General features: G+C 37.4%; 1 protein-coding gene across 9 annotated transcripts in view; it reads left to right on the top strand.

Annotated features, from left to right (window-relative positions):
- Positions 1–19,884, top strand: part of BNC2 (basonuclin zinc finger protein 2) — a 350,261-nt gene that overhangs the window by 310,978 nt on the left and 19,399 nt on the right. For all 9 annotated transcript variants that reach the window (XM_068667759.1, XM_068667755.1, XM_068667757.1 and 6 more), the window contains one exon: positions 8,184–10,150. In XM_068667759.1, coding sequence (XP_068523860.1) covers positions 8,184–10,150 — 1,967 coding nt within the window. The remainder of the gene's footprint in view (positions 1–8,183; positions 10,151–19,884) is intronic.

The raw sequence follows: 19,884 nt of genomic DNA, 5'->3' as shown, positions 1-19,884 counted from the left end.
GAATATAACTTAATTTCTCAGTGAGCAATGCAGCACTGACACCAACCAGTAAAACCACAAGTGATTTCAAGGACCGATACTATCAAGGCAAATTTTCTTATATGGAATAGCAAAATGTGCAATTATATATGCAAAAAAATGGGAAAGTGCGTATGAAAATCAATCATTGCTATGGTTATGTGCATGTTGGTTATTTCCTATCCATTTACATGCAAAACTGTGTTCTAAAGTTAACCTACACCTGGAATTATTTCAGTTGTTTGCCCCTTTTTTGTTCCTGCATGTCCCTATCCTGAACAGTTCCCAAGGGAGCTCGTACTGTCTAAACTTTCTGGCTTCATACACAGGTATGGTGGCTTGATTGCATCTAGAAGCCATGTCTGCCTAGGGGCAAACACCTTCTCTTGCTCAACACAAGTTGGTGGCACAGCTGCTTCAGGGACATTTACGTGAATTTGCCATGCTTACAGGTTGTAGGCAAGAAAAGGTATCAAAATATTGCTCTAGAGTTGGAGTCCAAGATTCAGAATTTCAAAGCTCTCTAAGGAGTTCGAATACATAGTTTCCAGAAAATCCTGATATTCTACCATGATTGTGAGAACAATTTCCTTGCCTTTAGTATGCATTAAAAATGTTTTCATGTGCAGATACCATAAAACATGTGGTCACTTTTCATTAACTCTTCTCTGAGCAAAGTCTTTAGAGATTCAGAACTGACAGTAAAACGAATAAATGCTTGCATTTGAAAATGTGTGACATACTTTGGAAAAGAAGGACAGAATACTCGGGAAGTGGCACTGGTATTTTAAAATAAATGCCAAATAATGACAATTGCTGAAAGGTGACTTTGTATTCCTAAGCATATGACTTTGGATACCAAAGCAATATGTATCCACACTAACAGAATAAGAGACAGAGACAGACTTTGCCACTTAACACTTGGGAGTTGTATCTCTTTTTCCTTCCCACCAACAAGACAGTCATAAATCAAAGCAAATTTCACAGACATCAGACATAAGAGTTATACCATTGTAAAATTAGTAAAAGCAAGAAGAGAACCAGGTTCTGATAGTGCTTAGAATGTTTTTCTCTGAGTGTGGACAGAGGTTTACTGTGAAAAACCAGCCAAGCACCCAGCTGTAAAGATGCTTGATGCAGTTGTCATTATTAAATGAAGCTAGAAATGCTGTGATAAAATGTTTTAGCCCCACAGTGATCTATCACAATTTTAAAAAATAAAAATGCTCTACACAGAGATATAGAGATATACAGGGAAAAAAAAAAAAAAAAAAAAGGCAAAAAAAAAAAAAAAAGCAATCATCTTATGAATTATTTATTCTTATCTGGTCCATAATCTAGAGCATTCCATAACAAAGTGCCTATAAGGAAATTCAGTTCCTGAAAGGTGTAGTGTGCTGGTGATCTAGTATTTTGATACCACTCCCTGAAAAGCAGCCCAGAACCAGTGCTCCAGCAGGTTGTTTGTGCAGGGGTCTGTGCTGCTGGCATATGTCTTCAGGATGAGATATAAAACAGAGGGCCTGCATACTTTTGGTCAGTAAAGACCCTGTAGGCCATTTAGCAAAAGCGTGGGTGGTTAACGGCGGTGTCCTGGCTAGGTTTCAGCTGCGGTTATTGCATTCCACCTCCTTACGTTCCATCTGCAGTTTCAGCAGGACATGGTGTTCCTCACTTTCACTCTGAAACTGCTAAGCAGTGCTCCTGTGCATCGTTACACAGCCGCTGTGCTCCACCATGGTGGTATGCCCCCAATATATATTCAAACAGATTTGGCTCTACATAGTGTTTCAGAACTATGTTATTTCAAAATTACTTTCCAGCATGGTCAGTGGAATTACTATGGATTTAAGGTGCAATTACTCTGGATTTAAAGTGCAGCCAGATTTGACCCAGTGTCTACAATATCAATTAGTAAAAGTTTGCAAAAGTCTTTGGGATCTTTTTGGTCAAAATGCAAAGCTTTTTGCTGATGAGTGCATCAGGAAAAGTAAAGCATAAGGAGCATCCAGAGTTAAGTACTGTTATATATCTGGCAGCAAACTAAATACGAGCATGCATGTAATTACAAGTTCATTTGTATACAAACTGCTAGTGTCATTTTCATTTATACTTTGGGGAAAGACAGACTTCTTTTCTTCTTCTGCTGTAACTGGAATCCTCATGCATACCCTATGTCATTTGGGGAAAGAAAACAACTCCAGCAGGTAAGGGAAAGGAGTGTCTGAAGGGAAGAAGATCTATTGCTTTTGATTTTTCTAGCACAGTGGAGGCTGCAGTGAAGCCAAAAGATAAAGATTTCCATTATTGACTGAGAACTCAGTAGTGCTGCACTGTGTTCATTCCTGCTGCAGCAGTATAACTCAAGGAGAGAACTGCTGACACTTAAACATGAGTTTGTTCATATGGTTTCAGTTGGAGAAGGGGGGCTGTTGGGAGGTGGACGAGAAGTGACAGATGAAGGGGGAAAAAATTAACAATGGCTCTTTGCAGGCTGGGTGTGTTAAACCTCATATCAGTTGCACATGTATAATCACAGCAAACAACTATGCACAACTTTTTTCATGTTTACAGGAGCAAAGGTGAGTTAGGTTCAGCACAGCAAAAGCACCTCTCAAGAAAATGAGCATGTGAATGCTTCTGTTTCTATGGAAAGTATATACAAGGCTTACTGCTGCCTTACTGAAGTTGGTAGGGGTTGACCAGAATGAGCCAAAGTTGTTTCACATTTCCTGTGCCATACATACAAATGTGAGTTGGTGTGCTGCTGCACACTTTTGGTCACTTTTACTCCAGGAGCAGTAAGACTACCCATAGCGTAACAGCTTGAAATTTAATTGGGAAGCAAAGAGATGCTCCTGGGAAATTCAGCCAAACAAAAACAACAAACCCTAAATCATGGAAATTATGTAGGCTTTTCTTTATTAGAAACAAATGTTCATTTTTTTCTCCTGTCTACACCCTAATTAAAACCATCCTCTGCAATTATAGTATGACCAAATGAATGTCTCTCAGTCTGCTTTTCAATTGTTACAGCTGCTCTCAGAATGTTTCTTTGAGATCAGCTAGAAAATATATAGCTCTTTTAGAAGGATTCATAGAAAAAGTGATATTATAAACACCATGCTTGCTTAATTAGTTAATCAAATACATATCTATGTAATATTTTGTAACATAGATATCCAGTTGATATGCATTAAAAGCAACAGCTTATGGTGCATATGTAAACTTGCTAAAATGTGAAGGCTGGGGGGGGGGGGGTTCTGTATAATTTTGAGTGATTCTCAGAAATTATCACAATAGTGCCCCAAAATAATCTTTGAGTGCTTCACAGCAGATAAGGTTTGTTTTAGAAGCCATTTTAACATTTTTAACCTTTCTATTAATCTCAACTCTTCTATAATCAACTCTCACTACTCATTCAGTCAGGAGTATACATACACTTTACCTATGCCAAGAAGTTAACTAGTAAGATAAAATTAGAACTGTAAAAAGTCTGTGGTGCATATGCATATGTACATACATGTCTCTGTGTGAGTGTGTATGTATAAAATTAATTAAAGGCAATGCAGGTACAGGAGTCAATGCAGCTTTTCACACAGTGAGAGTTTAGAACAACTGATTTCATAACAAAAGTTGAAGTTTTTCAGTGTATGTATATACTGTATGTTTGTGTAGACCATCCTTATTTTCTAAATAATCAGTTTTTAAATTGTGAGGTTTTCAAGCTGATTTGAAAGCTTAAAATCTGTAAAGCCTGGAGGCCCTCAGGGAATGAAGACTCCTCTCCACAGTACTCCTCAATTAAACTCTTACAAGTTAGAGTGAACTTTGTGTCTATCTTCTGTTTTAGCATGTTTATATCATCCAAGATAATCATCTTGAGGCCCATCACTTGTTCTATCTGACCCAGAAGTTTAAGACAAGATGTACCCTGACATATCTTGACACATCTCTTCCTAATATATGTTCAGCAAAAATGAGGAGGCAGTTTCAGGATGTTTAACCATGATGTTACTTTGTAGATCTAATGCAGTACATATGTACATGAATCTTTACCTACACAAATAATAAACATATATGTATGGGAAGGGGAAGGGTCAAGTGTGTGTTTAGAATTAAAAAACATGCAAGGTTATGTTCTTTATTCTTGGGGGTTAAATTTTGTATAATTTAGAGATTAAAAGTATTTCTCCATCTAAAACTGAAATGGAGCTACCCACACATATCAAATACAACAAATAAAAATTATTAATAATAAACATAAACATAACAATAATAATAATAACAAAAGGCTGTATGGATGAAAAACGAAGAGCATGCTGAACAGAGTAGGTTTATGTGTCTACTGCCTGTAAGACAGAGCTGTAAGCGTGCAGTAGTACCTCTACACTCACTGGCTTCCTTGTACACATTGTCACAGGAGGCTTGGCTTAATCATCTGTGAGCTGAAAAAAGTAATATAAATCGGAACCTTTTGTCATGGAATATTTAAATGTGGATAGGATTTAATGGCTTTGGGGAGAAAATTTAGCATGAGAGATTGTAAGAAACAAGAAATCGATTACATATAAGAAAGGACTTGAACCTCTAATCAAGTATTACCATACACAGAGAGATCCCTTGCTAGTTATAACTTAATTCAAAGGGGATAATGGTTAGAATTTTTGTTAATTTTAAGTTTTATCAAAAAATGACATTCCTATTTGCTCTTTATCTAGGTTTGCATAATACATACTTACAGTGATATATGGAAAGCCATCTGTAAATCTTGATGCATATGCTACATGGTATCCATAGGTAGTATGTCTTCTATGAAATACAGATATCTGTACAATTTCTGCTTTTACTGGGGAAATAAAAATCCTTGTTGCAAAATAACCAAATATAGCTTGATGCAACTAGTAGAAGAAGGCAAAGATCATTTAAGACTGACTTTCTTATTCCTTGCAATTTCTGTGACAGTGAGAGTAACCCTGCAGCAGCCACACCTAGCTTTTGTGCTGTGTGACTGCTAGTTTTTGTGATCAGTGGCACATAGCAGCAGCTGTAAGTCTGTCCCTCTTTACTGGAAATCTAGAAAGTTTTGTCCTTAGCTAAACGAGACAAAAGGGGGTGGCATCTCATTGAGAGATAGGTTGTGTAGCCAACTGCCAGTGCCTCTGACTTGAGCTGTGAAATAACTCCACAAAAGCATACTGATGTCTGCCTGTTTGATGCGTGCGTGCAAACAGCTAGCTGCACAGTGGTTGGGTGACTGACTGCGTGCGGTAACCTTCCGCTTACGTGTGGCAGTCTGTTACAGGATCTGTACCTACTATTCTCATGAGTTATTCTCATGCTGGCTGTATTTAATTTTTATTTACTTAAATATCCGTTTTTATAAAACATCCATCTGTTACATAAGCCTGTGAGTGATTTACAAATTACAGCAAAAACAAAACAAATTACTACCAGTAGTACATTACAAAGCAGCCTGCAGCTGGCTGCAGACAGGAGTCCTAATTCAATACATGTAAGCAGCGTAAATTAGACAATATTATTTCCATCTTCAAACAATGCAAGTTAGAAAGAATGAATACTTGTGGCTTCAGATTGGAAATGTGTATATATAAATTGGGTCACAGATGACAGCAAAGGCCTGGACACCAAAACCTGAACTGTTCTTGGAGTACCACATCAGAATTGCTCAAAAGTAGAACCACTATGGCTGGCTGGAAGTTGTGGGAGAAGTAAAGGCAAGAAACATAGGTCACATTCATGGGCAGAGTAGCCAAAATTAGTTGGATGAGAAAAGACATAATCTTAGAGCTTTCAAATGTCAACCTGTCCTTTTGTTTTGTTTCACTTTCTTTTGCTGTTGGGTGTTGTTGTTCTTGTTGTGCTGTTGTTTTATGTTCTGGATGATTTTTATTAATATAGAGTACCTCTAAAATACTATTCCATCAGACAGGTAGAAATGAGGGAATAGCAAAATTAGTGATGTCCACAGTGCTCAAAGGTATTCAAAGCTGCAAACACTTCCTGACTAATGCAAACCAGGACCACACTGCGAAACAGCATCTGCATGATGGGTTTCCTAAATCTCTGTGTAGAACATGCTGAGCAGCTTCTGCATAGAGATTGGTTCTGGTGCTCTGAAGCTGGGTCAACAGTGTGAGAGTCCTTCTAAAAGTATTCTGCAATTAATTACTTTTGAGGGTTTCACAATCTTGTAAGGTTTCATTGTCAATGGCCATATGTGGAGCCTTTCTAAACACTCCACAGTAGCATGCACGGTTCTGAAGAATACATGACATTGACATCATTAACTTTGAATTCATAAAGGTGACACACATCAGAGCTGAAATAACGAAAATCAGCTTTAATCAAATAAATACAGGCTTTACCATTTGGGGCAAACTGCATTTTCCAGTGCTCTAGAAAACATGAGGGGAGGAAAGACTCAATCCTCTGAAGACTGAAGATAATAAACTAACTAAATAAATAAACATAACCTGCAAAAACTGAAAGACATTTGCAGGCTTCGTAATCAAATAAGTGCTAGCGGTTTTTGCAGTACCTTGTAGTCCAACATGTTTGGTTAGGTTCTGAAGCTGAGATTCAGGATTTAAAAAGATCAGAGACAGTACAGAGGAGTATCTTTGCAAGGCTTTCAAATTGTTTAATGCATGAGGAAGCATTGGAATAATTTTGATTTGATGGCATGCAACAGTGCTGGTTGGTTATAGTTACCATGCTGATGTTATGTCCAGCATTTGCCCAAAAGGAAAGATGCCAATAAAATAATGTATTCATTATATAAGTATTTTAATATGTTTTTATCAATACATGCTGGAATGGATTGCCTGACATTACATTGCAGAATTTTTAAGTCCTACCTTCAGGCAAATCTCATGCTTACTAGCAAAAATGAAAGTGTGAAATGCTTTTTAATGTATATTTAACAACAGATAGTCTAGTGATTACTGATGTGTATTCTCTCTGGATTTTTCCCTTGGTATCAGAAGGCAATAATAAGAGACAACATTTTTACACATTTATGCTATCTACATACATCAGATGCTTACTTTTTACATATTTTTAACTGTCATTTATAAGAAGGCTGAAAAAAAAAAATCATCCCTTAAGTCTTAACCATACCAAGATCGCAAGTCTGCAATCAATTCCCAGTAATAGTCCAGTTATGGTTAAAACAGTGTCAGTGCACCTTTTGATGCAAGTTTATAATGAATGTGTTTTTCAGTATTGTTTTAATGAAAAAAAAAAAGAGACAGAGAAAGAGAGAGAGAGAGAGAGAAAGAAAGAGAGAAAGAGAGAAAGAAAGAAAGAAAGAAAGAAAGAGAAAGAAAGAGAGAAAGAAAGAGAAAGAGAGAGAGAAAGAGAAAGAGAGAGAGAAAGAAAGAGAAAGAGAGAAAGAGAGAAGGAAAGAGAGAGAGAGAGAGAAAGAAAGAAAAAGAAAGAAAGAAAGAAAGAAAGAAAGAAAGAAAGAAAGAAAGAAAGAAAGAAAGAAAGAAAGAAAGAAAGAAAGAAAGAAAGAAAGAAAGAAAGAAAGAAAGAAAGAAAGAAAGAAAAAGAAAGAAAGAAACTAATTTTATACGGTATTTTTAAGACTTTTTGTCTTGCGTCAGACTTTCTTATGAGAAGGTCCATGAGTTACTTAAGCTTTATGTTTACCTACATTTCAAAAGGAAATCTCTCAGATTTATTTATTAGACCTTTTTTGTAGTGTCACTATTTTATACCAACTAAAGTACAATTTTCCATATTTTACAATGGAGTGCACAGCAACAGTTCATGCTTTATACTAATGTATGCTAAACTATTTCATATTATATAGATCACTGTTGTTAAAATAGCAGTATTGGAGTGTTTAGATCACAGATCCCCAGTGGTCTACATTTTGTTTGCTTTGACATTATTAAACTTAACTTGTTTCTCTTACTGTGATTGTAATTACTATATTTGCATGGCTGAAAAGTTTGCTTTTTTTTTGGTTGAGTTCTATTAACTCTGTTTGCATGTTGTGGTTGGTTTTTTTTTTTTGAGCTTAGTATTTCATGTGCAGGCAGCAGAGCACCTTCTATTGAATTCAATAATTATGCAGAATCAATAAGTTTTTTTCTTTGTGTTTGTCTTTGTTGTTTCTTTGATATGGCCTCTAGGATGCTGCAGGCAAGGTGCTGGACCGCTGGGCCATCATGTCCAGGGAAGAAGAGATCATTACCCTTCAGCAGTTCTTGAGATTTGGAGAAACCAAATCCATTGTGGAGCTGATGGCAATTCAAGAAAAAGAAGGGCAGGCTGTGGCTGTGCCATCTTCAAAGACAGATTCAGATATAAGGACTTTTATTGAAAGCAATAATCGCACCAGGAGCCCAAGTCTCCTTGCTCACCTGGAGAACAGCAACCCTTCCAGCATTCATCATTTTGAAAACATCCCGAATAGCCTTGCATTCCTGCTTCCATTCCAATACATAAATCCAGTCTCTGCTCCACTGCTGGGGCTGCCTCCAAATGGCCTCCTGCTGGAACAGCCAGCAATGAGGCTCCGTGAACCAAGCCTTACAACCCAAAATGAATATAATGAGAGCAGTGAATCTGAAGTTTCCCCTACACCTTTCAAGAATGAGCAAACATCCAGCAGGAATGCTTTGACCAGCATCACAAATGTTGAACCCAAAACTGAGCCAGCCTGTGTCTCTCCTGTTCAGACACCTACACCTGTCAATGATTTATCAAAACCAGAACATACTAAAAGCTCATTCCGCATTCACAGAATGAGGAGAATGGGGTCTGCCTCCAGAAAAGGAAGAGTGTTTTGTAATGCATGTGGCAAAACTTTCTATGACAAAGGTACTCTTAAAATCCACTACAATGCAGTTCACCTGAAAATCAAGCACCGGTGCACTATTGAAGGCTGCAACATGGTCTTCAGCTCTCTCCGAAGCCGCAATCGTCACAGTGCTAACCCCAACCCCCGCCTCCACATGCCTATGCTAAGGAATAATCGAGACAAAGACCTAATTCGTGCTACATCAGGTGCTGCCACTCCAGTCATAGCAAGTACAAAATCCAACCTAACTTTAACAAGCCCAGGGCGTCCACCGATGGGATTTACCACTCCCCCTCTAGATCCTGTACTACAGAATCCTCTTCCCAGCCAGCTGGTGTTTCCAGCTTTAAAGACTGTCCAACCTGTTCCTCCTTTTTACAGAAATTTACTTACTCCTGGAGAGATGGTGAGTCCTCCAACCTCCCTCCCTACCAGTCCAATAATACCAGCATCAAGTGGCATGGAGCAACATCCCCCTCCTCCTTCAGAGTCATCGGTTCCATCAGTGCTGATGCCCACTCCGGAGCCTAATACTGATCTTGCCCCCAAGAAAAAGCCAAGGAAGTCGAGCATGCCAGTTAAAATAGAAAAGGAAGTTATTGATACTGCCGATGAGTTTGATGATGAAGATGAAGAGGTGAATGACAGCAGTACAATGGTGAATGACATTGGTCATGACAATCACTGCCATTCTCAGGAAGAAATGAGCCCAGGCCTGTCAGTGAAGGACTTTTCTAAAACTGACAGAAGCAGATGTATTACCAGACCAGATATAAGAAGGGCAGACAGCATGACATCAGAAGATCAGGAGCATGAGAGAGACTATGAAAATGAGTCAGAATCATCAGAGCCCAAATTGTGTGAGGAATCCATGGAAGGCGATGATCGCCTCCATGAACCTGGTGAAAAATCTATGATGCATAGTGACAGACAAGATGAAAACCACAATGACTCTTCTAACCAGGATGTCATTAAGGTGAAGGAAGAGTATACAGACCCTACATATGATATGTTCTACATGAGCCAATATGGACTGTACAATGGAGGCAGTGCCAGTATGGCTGCCCTTCATGAAAGTTTTGCTTCCACATTCAACTATAGCAGCCCTCAGAAGTTCTCCCCAGAAGGTGAAATGTGCTCAAGCCCTGACCCCAAGATCTGCTACGTGTGCAAGAAGAGTTTCAAGAGTTCCTACAGTGTGAAACTTCACTACAGAAATGTGCATTTAAAAGAGATGCATGTCTGCACGGTGGCTGGCTGTAACGCTGCGTTCCCGTCACGGAGAAGCAGAGACAGGTCAGTAAATATTAATTGTTTTTCTACATTATTAAATGTGTTGAATTATGTATGAATAGGTGGTTTAGGGTACATGAAGAAATAGAGAGATGCACAGTAATGACAAGTGACAATCGTGTTCTCGTGACATTGAGAGAATTTTATCACTTCAAGATTTCCATTGTTGCTTGGCATTCAGAATAGTATCTATTGTGCCATCCTCTTGAGTGACTGGCAAGATATTAAATGTCGTTATTCTTTCTGTGTACCTGTGACTATATGTACTTCTCTTTATAAGCTGCAACTTATTATATTTATTTTCTTCTCCCTGCAGCTTTTAAATCTAGAAAATCTTCTATTAAATATGTAATAAATAATATACAATGCAAATATCTTTATGCATGCATAGAAGTAGGAAGGAGGGGAAGGGATGGATGGACAATTGGATGAATGGGTGGAGAGAGAGAGAATGGAAGGATTGGAATAAAAGAATGATTTCCATCCCCATAGGGTGATATAGAAGTAAAGAGGAAACATTCAAAGAACAGTCTTTCTTCTCTTCAATTTTTAAAATTAGCAACAAGTAAACATTAAGAAAATAATTGTCTCTTTGTAGGAATGTATACATGTCTCGATCCTCTATAGTTATTTAGTCCACTTTCTTTTCTTCTCTGAGCAAGTCCCTTCCCTACTGATTGGAATAATGTATACTCAGACAGAAGAGACTAGACCCATACATATTGTTAAGATCAACCCAGGGTATATTCTGCTGGCCCTTCGAATGAAATCATGCCCAAGCTATGCTGCATCAATACTGAAACAGTGGCGTTAAACAGAAGCAGCTGGTCCTTAAACTCTTAGGTTTATATATACACATACACTATTCTTTTTGGTTCCTGAGGAAAATGTAATCTAAATGGAATTTCTCAAGCTAGTAGGATAGTGCAGTTATTTCATAGTTGTGGATAAAAGCTCTCACATGTGATGATGATCATATTAATACATAACAAAATCTCTCTGGTTCATGGAGTGATGGAGAGATTGGGTCATCTCTTTTCCTTTATTTGTGTTTCATATTTTTTCATTATGCTGTAAATATTCAGCAGACACAGGAAGGAAATTAAACCTAGCTAAGTATCTCACACACAGCTCCCTTTTTTTTTTTTTTTTTTTTTTTTATTGAAGTTGATGGGGTTTGAAAGTGAATATATCTTGCAATACAAAATGAAAGCAATTTAGTACCTAGGAGACTAAGGAGACAAAATTTGCTTTTTTGACGGAGTCCAGTCCCTGACTATCTCAAATCTTCTCTTCCCATTTATAAAATTCCCTGAAAAGAACCATTAGAAAACAATTTCAAAACAGACAAGGATGATCTAGGAAGTTTGTTTTACAGTAGGAAGAAACCACTGGGCATCAAGCAGGGAAAAGTGAATTAAGACTCCATTCTTTGGGTGTCTTGATAACTTTTATGAGACTTGAGTTTGACAAAGGAAGTGGATGAGTCAATGGCATACTTCATTCTGAGTTTAGGTATGTTCAATTCCTGAAACTGCACAGGTTCCGGTAGTCCAAAATTTGCCTTGGTTGGTCTGTTTCCTCAAGTGAATTAGTGAAATGTTAATCATATACTAGGCATAACAGCTTTGGATTCAGTGTATGAATTAAGAAGTGACTAGATTTAGGATTTGGAACATTGTGCAATATTAAATTTCAGAAGGAAACCATTGATAGATTATGCTAATAATACAGATAGTATATTAAAGATTTGTAAGTCCTAACAAAGAGATGACTGTGATGATGTATGTAAAATATTTCTGAGACATGAACATTTAAATAGGACACATTTTGAAAATATTTTGAGAACTATGTAGGATACTTCTATTAAGCTTATTGAAAGTAAGCCATAAAATAAAAATCTATGATTCAGGAACTTAAAAATTAGGCTGCATATTTAAGATAAAATTATTATTTACATATCATTTTGAGTTGTATAAATCGCAAAATCATCCTTTTATATCATTTCACAAGCAACATTCAGAATATGTTTTGGTTAATTGTTACACTTGGAACAACATAAATTCATAGGCATGATATGTCCATTAATTGCAAGGATTTAACAGTGTTCATGCACTTCAAAGAATTTGAAGGAATGGTACAGTTTGTGTGCCCATTCAGGTTTGATGTTTTCCCAGGTTCATTAGAACCTCTGGTTTGCAAATTTTTCTGGAAACGCCTTGCAAGAGCCAAGTAATACTCCCATGGTTCTTGTTAATACTTTCAGACATTTGAGAGAGAAGTATCTTTGAAACTTCCTCCTGTTATCCAGTCTTGTCTAGAAATGCAATGTGTAGGACTGTACAGAAATGAAAGCATAGGTAGAGCATATAAAACAAAGTGGACAAAAGATTTTAATTAAACATTTTTAACATTATTATCTAGTTTTTTCTATTAAAAAGAAAAAAAAAGAAAAAGGAAAAGAAGAGATTCATACAATACGTTTAGGAAGCAGAATTTAACTTAATATATTCTTTTTGTAAACTGTTTAATAACCCAAAAGGCTTTTCCATACAATTTGTATATAAATATAAGAAAATACATGCATTTACTTTAGAGAGAGGCATTACCTAAGTTTTTAAGGGCTAGCTCTTCAGATTGTGGGCAGCCCCTCGAAATAATTGGGTAAAATGGTATTGCAAACTGAGAACTTCTGGTCACTTAAAACAATTTCACTTAAAAGCTCAGAAACATTTTGCTATTAATTGCTGTAGAAGAAATAAAAAATAGCTACCTAAAGCACACAGTGAGTGTCACTGGATAATTTTTTTCATGCATTGCAGTTTCTTTCTTTCAGATACATTACAAAAGCCTGTGTGATTTCCTTGTATTATGACTCAAACGATCAACTGACTTTTAAGTACCTAAAGAAGCTTAACATTTCTTTGCTTCAAAAATTAAAATTAAATGATTTTTTTGGTATGATCTTAATAATATAATGGGAGTTGTAGCTGTCCCATAGGTTATAGAGTCTTGTGAGGTTTTTATCTTTATTATTAATAATATTATAGGTAATTGTATTAATAACATTAAAAAACATGTTATAACTAGTTAGAGAAATGTTCTAAAAAGAAAACACAAGTTTATGTGCAGATAAATAACATTGGTTGATCTTTTCTGTTTCATGTAGAGGCATCTGATATAGCTTCAGACCTTTTTCAGTACAATTCTAGTTAATCAAATGATTGACTATATTCCCTCTATCTTGTACATACAAGAAACTGAATTGTAGTAGCTGCTGCAAAATGGGCTTTGCAAGGGTGGGATTTTGATACACATAGTTACCAGAGAGAGCAGTTCACTTCAGGAGCAAACACAACACTGCTTTGACTGATGGACACATGGTTTTTATCCATGCGTCACAGCTGCAACCCTTCATTGTGGAGCATATCCTGCAGCAGTGTGTGTTAAGTTTTGACTAAAGTCAGCTTCACTGTTCCTAGATCAGCTGTGCCTAGGTCAAGTCCTGTATAAATATTCTTCTGCTGGAAAGGTTAGAATAACTTCTAAGATCTTTGAGTAAGCACTGCTATTCCTTGTAAATAAGGGTCAAGATAACCAGAAGACTCAGGAGTCCTACCTCACACATGTTTTTTTCAACACAGGGCAGAGGAAAGCAAAGCAGAGTTCATGTGTTTACTGTCAATGTCCCAGTGCTTCTATTTTCCCTTCTAAAATTTAGTCTATATTAATGAATATCTGATATTCATTATGAATATACATCATATGTATATTCAAAATACAGTGAGCCTAGATTTTTTTTGATGGCTTTTTTTTTTTTTCACCACTTTCTCAGCTACAAGTAACAGCACTCATCAAATTAATCTTGTACATACCTACGTTTTTATCTTTTTCCCAAATAGAGTAGTACAACTGTCTCTCTTTTCCTTGAAACTCTATGCTTGTTAAAAACATTTTTTATTCCTTTCTTCACCTGCCACTCCCCAGATTAGCTGTTCATCCACTGCTGCTTCTATGTTTACTTCAAATGTCATTTCTTCTAGAGGCAATATGTACAGGCTATATCTTGTTGCAGGAAGGCAATGCAAAGTAAATAGTAAAGGAACCCATATTAAAAGTGATGTCAGTGATCAGGAGCAATGACATGCCTGCTTTTAGAACAGAGAGACATCATTTCCAAGGAAGATTTTAGTAGGAAAAGACAAAGAAGGGAAAAAGATAAGTTCCTGTGAGAACTTTGCACTTGAATGGAAAGAATTGTCTTTGGAGATATAATTATTTCCAGACTCAGAAGAGGCCTGTCCTATGACTGAGGAGAAAAGGCCTGTGGCCCTGGCTGCTGGATTCCTCTGAGATCTGCTTCCCAGCCTCGTCTGTGAGTCCTGCTCCAGCAAACACTGACTTTGTCTTACAAAGAAATAGGTGTGGTTGCTCCTTGAAGGCAGCACTGAGCTACAGATGCTCAGGAAATGATTCTGAGCTGCACATGAGACACAATGACAGGAAGAGGGAATAGTTACTTCTTGTCAAAAAAGGACAGTAATGCCGAATTTTCATCTGTGTCTGTGCTGGAGAGCACACATGCAGAGGTGAAGATCTGGAAGATGATGCTTAGGGCTTTTAGCTTGGTTTCTGGCTCTCGCCGTTAAGAACCAAGTAATTTGTGGTCAAAAACACTAGTGGAACAGGATGCCTGGTGGATCTTCTGCCATGGGTAATTCTTTTTGAGGAGCTACAGTTAAATCTTCAGGAGAAATACAGACATCTCCTCTGACAACTTTAGTGCATGGTACTGGCACTAAATTAGTTCAGAAACACTGAATCTGTGTTTCTTAGGCTACAGCACATTAGTAACAATATGTTACCTCTTTTTTTTTTTTCTCTTGATGTACATGAGATAAATTAATGTTCAGTACCTGCTTGGAGAAGCAAAACAACTTTTCACTTTGTCTTTTTTCTACTAAAGTATGAATATTAATTGTTCAGATTTGTCTTTAATTTTTTCATGAAGTGAGTGAGTGTATGTGTGTGTGTGTATGTTCCACAAGATAAGAAAGGTGGTTGAGCCCCATGAATAAATTTTAAAACAAAATAATATCTGCTTAGGGTGACTTATAAATAAATATGAGGCAACTATTGGTGCCAAGTGTGATCATGCCACTTCATTACTAGTTAAATCAGTCCAGATTTAAACATGTAAACTCTTTGATTTGAATGGAGCAAGACATCTGTAGGTGGTTTATTAAAACCTGCTGATGTCTCCAGCACTAAATTTGTGTGGATATAGGCCTCTGGGTAGCTGTATCGGAAAAAAAAAATATATATATATATATATACTTTTTCTCTGGTTACCTGACTTCCAGCCCTGTACAGGTGTGCTTGAATAAATTAACATCAGTTACCTGTGATGAGCCAGTGCATACATTATCAAGGGAGGTGAAGATGTGAGAAACCTGCTACCTACCTCCTGTTATCACCTTCTTGACAAAACAGCACCCATTTTTTCATCATCATACTATGCTTGGAATCTTGTATAGACAACATTTTAGGGAATTATTTTCTATAAATGCTTTCAATTCTAAGAGATAGCTCCAAGAAAGAGGTTATTTCACACCAGTCCATGATAACTATTACTGTATGTCCCCTAATATAGTTAGATGTCACATACAGCTTTAATTTCCTCCAATAAGAACAATGAAATAGGGTTTTAAGACATTAGGTGTTTGATGAACCATTTGTCAAGAGACAAAAGGGCTATTTTTCTACATTTTTAAAATGCAAACTTATTTACCCAGGTACTGCTGTTTCTAAATGTGATGCGGTTCATGAAGAGACTAGCTGCATCTCCAATACAATTGTATGAGCCATTAGGTCTTCTGTTGGAGAGACTCTAACATTTGTGCCATCGCTAATGTTTACTTAAGTCTTTATTTAACTCCTTTTTAACCCAAGAGAACCTGGATCATAAAGAAACGTTTCATGTCACCATTAACACAGTTAGCCTCTTTCATGAGTAGTCATGCTGAACACAGAGCAACTGCCTACAACACTGCATGCTTACCAATGTGAACAACAGAAGCAGAATCAAAACTTGAATTCATAGAAATAATTTATTCCTGGGATTTTTTTTTCTTTAAATAACTTAATAAATAACCAAGACCTGAAGAGGCTAGTTTGGCATGGACTGAGGTGTCTTCTGCAGCTACGCATGTCCATTTGTTTTGGGTTTGAGTTGGAGGCTGCGGTGGTCACTTTTTGGAAACTGTCTTCTGCCATCATTTTTTCTTCTCTTTTAGTGCACAAGATATCACCTTGACTGTGAGAGTACATATTCATGTGCAGTGCAAGATATCTTGTTGTGTGAACTCACAGAGCAAGTTAAGGACTTTTCAGTGACCCAAAAATTTATTTAAATAAAGTGCTACACTGTGAGTAGGACAGGTGTCAAGCATAGGTGAAGCACTAGCACTGAAACTACTACCTAAAAGCAAAACTTGTATTGAGCAATTTTTTTCCCCTGTTACATGTTGTGAGAAATGCTGTAAATCTTTAATTTGTTTTGTCCAAGTTTCCAGCACAGACTCTGTATGTTTTACTTTCAGTGAAAGATATAATTTGGGAGGATAAGACTGGGAACATGAATGCTTATTCACAATATCCTGGTTGCCCCCACATTCATGGGAAACAACTGGAAAGAACCAAAAACCCTCTCCAGAGAGTGGGAGAAAATCAAGTATTCTTTCCTAAAGTCCTTTGGAAGTGGGGGAAATTAAGCACCAGCCTATATTAATTCCTGCAGAGAAAGGTTCTAGCTGTTTTTTTAAACTTCACTGCAGAAGGCAGTGGGATTTCTGCTGCAATGTAGAAAGCTCTACTATATAGATACAAGATAGCATTAGGGCCCAACTCCCAAAATAATGAGTGAAAAAATAGATGAGTGAAAATAAATTAGTGAAAATGGACACGACACTGCATCCTGAGAGATATAGTATTTAGGTGGTGGAATCTAGGGAGAAATGATGAAAGGCAGAGAAAGAAACACCTGTGGCAGGAATAGCTGTGTATTTACTGCCCTTTGGAATTGCAACTGTGGCTGAAGGAAGAAAGTATGCCATTGTAACCAAGTTGCTGGACTATTGGTGAGACATGGAAGAGAAGGGGACAGGAACTGCCAGAATGGAAAAGCAGAGACACCTGGGGAACAAACCTTGTGAAATTGCTCAGCTGGGAGGGTTGTAAAATAGTTAATCTTGATATTTTCTATTTCTGGTATAGCTTAGTAAGGACATAGTAATGTGTGCCTTTTTAGAGTGGAGAAAAAAAAAAGAGGCAAGGTATGTGTCTCTTGGGAGGTGAAAGGAGTTGCTAAATCTTCTGGCAGGGAATGGTCTGCATCTCCAGGGTCCTGATCTTCATGTTGACCTGTGGTCAAGATGGAGAGGATTGAAAGAAGTAGAACATGGCAGTGGAAATTTGCTATCACTTCTCCAACAAGTCATTTGGAGAGGCTCAGCAACACAGGAACTGCAGGCATGGCAAGGAGAGAGAAGAATTTTGTTGGGGTGGGAGGAAAGGGCTGTTTAATGTGTGGCACAGAAAAAAATTTTGAATCCTGCAGTGCTTACGGTTAAGTTGGTAGTGGAATGTTGCCTGGAATACATTTACAGTAAGTAGATGTAAATTTCTATTAGTGGCAATACCAGTGCCTGAGGAGATATACCTGTTTCTGGAATGTATCCTCTAGAACAAAGATGTCTTATTCAAGGCATTGTCATTGTTTCTTCCTTTTGGGGATTATTGATTATCTAGGTGACTTCTCAAAATTTGCAAGGGTGGGAAAGAAAAGCTGTAGGGACCGTGGGCTTGGAAATTTGCAGCCATGAGGTTTCATCCTTGTCCAGGTTGGAGGTAAAGATATCCATGTCCCTAAAAGATAGCTATCATATATACATACATGATACATTCATTAGCTGTGGTTATCTGTCTGGCAAAAGAAACTGTCACCTGAAGAAGCAAACATTACATCAGTCTAACCAGATTACTTCCGGATGAGGCTATTTTGTCAATGCCATCACCTTAATGGTGATGATTCTCCCACCTCTACATTTGAGTCATTTCATTCATTAGAATATGAATTTAGTGACTCTTGTTATATCTGAATTTAAACTTTTAGCTGAAAATAAGAAAATTATGAAGCACATCCTATAAATGACCTAGAAGAAAAATCCCAACCCATGACCTTCCCTTCTGACCCAGAAGGGAAAAAATAATAACACCTGTAGATGACTGAAGATAACTACAACACACTTTTGGAGGATAGGATTTTGGTCCTGTCAGTATATCTAGACAGAGGTAGACACCAGGCACTATTGGCCTCAGCCCAAAGATGCAATCATTCTTAGGATTCATGAGGCCACTGGATATTTTTTAAAGTAGCATTATGCAACTGATGACTGATGCTAAAACAAAGCCCATTCGGGTTCCTATCCCATTGCATTTTGACAATCTAAGATAGGTTGGGTCTCAGGTTGTTTGGCTAAGAATTACAGGGACCTTTTGCTGTAGTATCTGATGTCTGAAGACGTATGAAGAGGGAGTGTTTTAGCTAAAACATACTGGGGTATGTTTTAGCTAAAAGATGTTGCTTAAAATATTTGGCAATTTATGGGCCCTGGAAATCAAATAAAAACCAACAACAAAAAAAAGACCTCCCTCAATCTGGGAGACCTTTTCATAGTTATACAAGCTGCCAGTGGTTAGAAAATATGAGAGGGGATAATAGCAAATTCATAAAGTAGAGCCTGTCATTACAGCATTATACTGTGCAGTTAGAAAATGTTAACAGGGAAAGATACAACCAGATTGCTATGTACTTATCTCAGGGTGATCCTGAAGGAAGAGGTGCAGAGTTACCAATGAGTTAAATATTTGACTGCATCAAGAGAAGACTGTGTACTATGAAAGCACTGCAATCTTTCTGTGCATGGCTTTTCTGTCCTGTGCTTCTCTTCGGGAGAGACGGCCAGCTGTGCAACACACTAAGTGCCAGTAGTAGTGATACTACGCTGCGGGTACTGCAGTGGAAACTGCTCACTTTCATGCCAGCAGGTACACATGAAAGGTTCCCAGTGGCACTAGAGATACCTCTGACAGTCTACTAGGTCCCAAGGTAACACACAAGGATATCTCATGTGCGCTACCACTTACAGATTCTCACATGCTGTTTTAAATGGTGAACAGTGAATACTTCCTGACAGAGGTTTTGAGCCCACCACTTCTAACAAAACCTAAGGCTTTTAGCAGTGCCTCCTACTTCCCAGCAACATCTACATGTAAATGAACACTTTGCTTGTGCTAAGGAAGTTTTCCTTTCTTTTCCTTTCTTTTCCTTTCTTTTCCTTTCTTGTCCTTTCTTTTCCTTTCTTTTCTTTCTTCTTTCTTTTCTTTCTTTCCTTTTCTTTTCTTTTCTTTTCTTTTCTTTTCTTTTCTTTTCTTTTCTTTTCTTTTCTTTTCTTTTCTTTCTTTTCTTTTCCTTTCTGGTTCCTTTCTTTTCCTTTCTTTTCCTTTCTTTTCCTTTCTTTTCCTTTCTTTCCTTTCTTTCCTTTCTTTTCCTTTCTTTTCCTTTCTTTCTTTTCTTTCTGTTTCCTTCTTTCCTTTCTTTTCCTTTCTTTTCCTTTCTTTTCCTTTCTTTCCTTTCCTTTCCTTTCCTTTCCTTTCCTTTCCTTTCCTTTCCTTTC

Source organism: Anas acuta, chromosome Z (assembly GCF_963932015.1).
Source record: "Anas acuta chromosome Z, bAnaAcu1.1, whole genome shotgun sequence".
Lineage (NCBI taxonomy): Eukaryota > Metazoa > Chordata > Aves > Anseriformes > Anatidae > Anas > Anas acuta.
The sequence above is the reverse complement of the archived record's forward strand: the minus strand, read 5'-3'. Positions and strand labels throughout refer to the sequence as shown.